Here is a 3,351-nt window from a genome sequence, read left to right as displayed (position 1 = left end):
CTGAAATGTAAAATGGTCCTCTCCGCTCATAGAATAAAAACTTATAATTCGTATGTGGTTAGTAATCTATTTATATATAATGCGTTATTAAAGGAATTGCAATCGGAATTGATAGCAATTTGTACATGCGACTGCAACGGGGCTTTGTTATACAAATAACTCGACTTTAAATCTAATTTATGTCGTGATTGGCTCCAAACTAATCCATTTAAAGCAAACTAAATTAAATGGATTTTCCATAGACATCATAAACTGTTACCAGATTACACTTGATAGCATTGGAATCTAGATACCAAATTCCGAAAGCAGATACATCGAAAGCTTGCTATGTTATCAGTACAACTGAAATGAAACCCAAATAGTCATATACACTACTTCTAGAGGCCTTATTACCAAAGTCCTGAATATGTGTTTAAGGAGTCTGCTTATAATAACCATGGTCGGCAACATATTCTGCGTTGCCAATGCCAGAGCCCGCTTCGTAGCCATTACGGTTACCGGAACCGGTAACATAGCCACCACCATAACCTGAACGATACGCGCCATTGCTTTCCGAACGTCCAGCGTAGCCCGAGTCGTACTGATCACCACCTTGCCCATAGCCGGTATAAGGGCCATGCCAATCGGAGCCAGCGCCGGAACCATAAGCTTCACTGCGGTACCCTGAGCCAGCACCCTTACCGGAGTTCTTTTTGTATCTGGTACCCACGTCGTTCCCGACCCCCGTATTTTCTGAATAGTACTCACCAGCTCTACCCGACCCGGGACGATACCCGCTCCCGGCTTCTCCATAGCGGGCTTCGCTCGCAGAACCAGCGCGGGAAGCCTCGCTGTCGCCATACACATAACCATCACCGTTTTCCTGGCCTCGGTAGGAACCGTAGCCATTACCGGAACCGGTTCCGAAAGCATTATCTACACCGCTCCTGGTGTAACCTTCTCCGTACCCAACAGTATTTGATCCACCAGCAGGGTTGTAGTAAGCAGGCTCTTTGTCAAAGAATCTGCTCTCCCTCGCCTCCGTGTTGAAGAGAAACAGACTCAATACAAGCACATGGAGGCACAGAACTTTAGTGCTAGGCTCCATTATCGATTCTATCTTCGATATTAAGCTCAGTCAGAGCTAGATTAGCTACTGAGCAGACGAGAGCACGAGCTAGAAAGATCTAAAGGGTTCTTACTTATAGATCGAAATTTCTTCCCTCAATTATGGTTAAAGCCTTGAATTGTCTGTCAGTTTTTCCATGGTGCGCTCCCATGAATTATCTGTTAGTCTTTGCATGGTGCGCTCCCACTTTTATGTAGATTTGACATGCCCCACTAGCTGAAATTGTTTTGCATTTATTTTTTCTTTACGTACACATGGCCTCCAATTTATCCTTTCACCTTCAACAATTTATCCTTTCACCTTCAACAAACACAAGATGTGGATATGGCGAGGTAAAGTGTCAACGTAGAACCTTGGTGTCAACAAGTGTATTTGCATGAATGGGGCCAAAATTACTTGAAAGTATACGGAAAGCCATCTAAGTCCAGTGACAGCTAGCTAATTGATTGTTTATGTTTTATGATGAAGGAAATTACTTGAAAGTATACGAAAAGCCATCTAAGTCCAGTGACAGCTAGCTAATTGATTGTGTATACAGCTGCTAAATGAAATTGGCGTCGTACCACGTGGAGGATTTGCTAGTTGGAATTTAGGTAAAAAAAAATTAAGAAATTTTACAGTGGTAGTAGTGTTTTAATCATGTTTTTGATGGTGGAAATGGATTCAACACCATCAAAATCGTGTAAGGCACCCAAAATCTTGAAGTTTGACAGCGATAACTTTGATTTACAAAAATCGGTCCCGGATTTTATCAAAATATTGCTGGAATTTCCATGCTTTTCAGGGCAAAAAAACACTCTAGTTAGACCACTTCATTGAGATTGGTGTGGTCTACCCATGCCAAGGACAGTGCGGATTTTATGAAAATATTACTAGAATTTCCATGATTTTCAGGAAAAAAACAGTCATGTTATACCATTGCATTGAGATTGGCTTGGTAAAGCATGGTCTACGGTCTACCCACTACTCAAAGGATTTCTACACGGCCAAAGTGGCAATCCTGGGCAAAAAAATTTCAAAAAGTCTTACACTCGCAGTGTTTGAATCATGTTTTTGATAATTTCTAAAAATCTTACACTGTGTTTGAATCATGTTTTTGATGATGGAAATGGATTCAGCACCATCAAAATCCTCGGAGGCACTCAAAATCTTGAAGTTTGACAGCAATAACTCAGATTTTATCAAAATATTGCCAAAATTTCCGTAATTTTCAAAACAAAAAAACAATCCAATTACACTACTACATTGAGATTGCCGTCCTCTACCAAAGTTGAGGATTTTCCCAGATAATCGTTTAGTCTCGGTACATAAACGCAAATTGCCTCTACTTATTCACAGCGTAGTGTTGTTGATATAATAGAAAGGCACAAAATTATCATGTTGTTGTGTAATGAGGAGCAGAATCCATTAGAATTGAGAAACTAAATAAAATGGATTCACAAATATAATTGAAATTGTTTTTAATGTGATTTTTTGGATTTTCAATTAAGTTGAAATTTTGATTTGTGCTATTTCAAATGTTTTTTGACTACATATATAAATTCAGCACTCTCAAAAACCTCTAAGGCACTTAGATTGTGGAGGGGTTACCCATCAAACTTGTGATTTCAATACATTCTTGTCAGATTTTAAGAATATTAAACCAAAAAAACCCAAAAAAAAATCCATGTAAAAGCAACTCGAATATAATTTGCTCCGTAACATAGAAATAATTGGTTTGGTAACGTTGAAATTTGTGATTCCAATGTACCAACCGGCCGGTGAATATGACGAGGGCCCGGGGTCTGAATTACAACAGTGTACCTTTCGTGTACATTCATGGCGCATCAATGGTCGTCCAAAAGCATTTACCAAGCCACTACTTTTTACTAAAACAGGCAACACTTTTGTCAATGGATACTTCATCATTAACTGCTAATAGTTCTCGTAAATACGGGAATGGAATTTGCTCGCCACGTGTCCGTAAAAATACGTTTGAACATTAAAGTTATTAATTACTTTAACGTGTTTGTTGCGAGCATTCAATTATTACTTTAATAGTTTGTTGCGATCAGTAAATTTGATTTGATCGGTGGTTTGAATTTCAATTCCAAATTTGATTTCATTAGTGATCTGTGTTTCAAAATAAAAGAAAGTTTATTTTTTAATATTTTAGTTGTGATAATTAAAGTTGATTTTGGTAAATTGATTTTAAAAGTTAAATTAAATTTTATTGGTAAAAAGGTTTTTGTATTAATATGTTA

The 3,351-nt window shown here is 38.1% G+C and overlaps 1 protein-coding gene across 1 annotated transcript; it reads right to left on the bottom strand.

Moving 5' to 3' along the window:
• Window positions 1–219: 219 nt before the first annotated feature.
• Window positions 220–1,167, bottom strand: LOC149182020 (uncharacterized). The gene has a single exon (XM_089416722.1). The coding sequence runs from the start codon at window positions 1,085–1,087 to the stop codon at window positions 413–415; it is 675 nt and encodes a 224-aa protein (XP_089272848.1). The 5' UTR covers window positions 1,088–1,167; the 3' UTR covers window positions 220–412.
• Window positions 1,168–3,351: the final 2,184 nt, after the last annotated feature.

Source organism: Pinus tabuliformis, chromosome 3_2 (genome assembly GCF_031772625.1).
Source record: "Pinus tabuliformis cultivar Carrire ecotype Pingquan chromosome 3_2, CPIR1, whole genome shotgun sequence".
Lineage (NCBI taxonomy): Eukaryota > Viridiplantae > Streptophyta > Pinopsida > Pinales > Pinaceae > Pinus > Pinus tabuliformis.
This window is presented reverse-complemented; position numbering and strand designations above follow the sequence as displayed.

Bases quoted from the DNA above. Each gene is read 5' to 3' on its own strand.
- LOC149182020 (XM_089416722.1), bottom strand. From the start codon at position 1,087: ATGGAGCCTAGCACTAAAGTTCTGTGCCTCCATGTGCTTGTATTGAGT.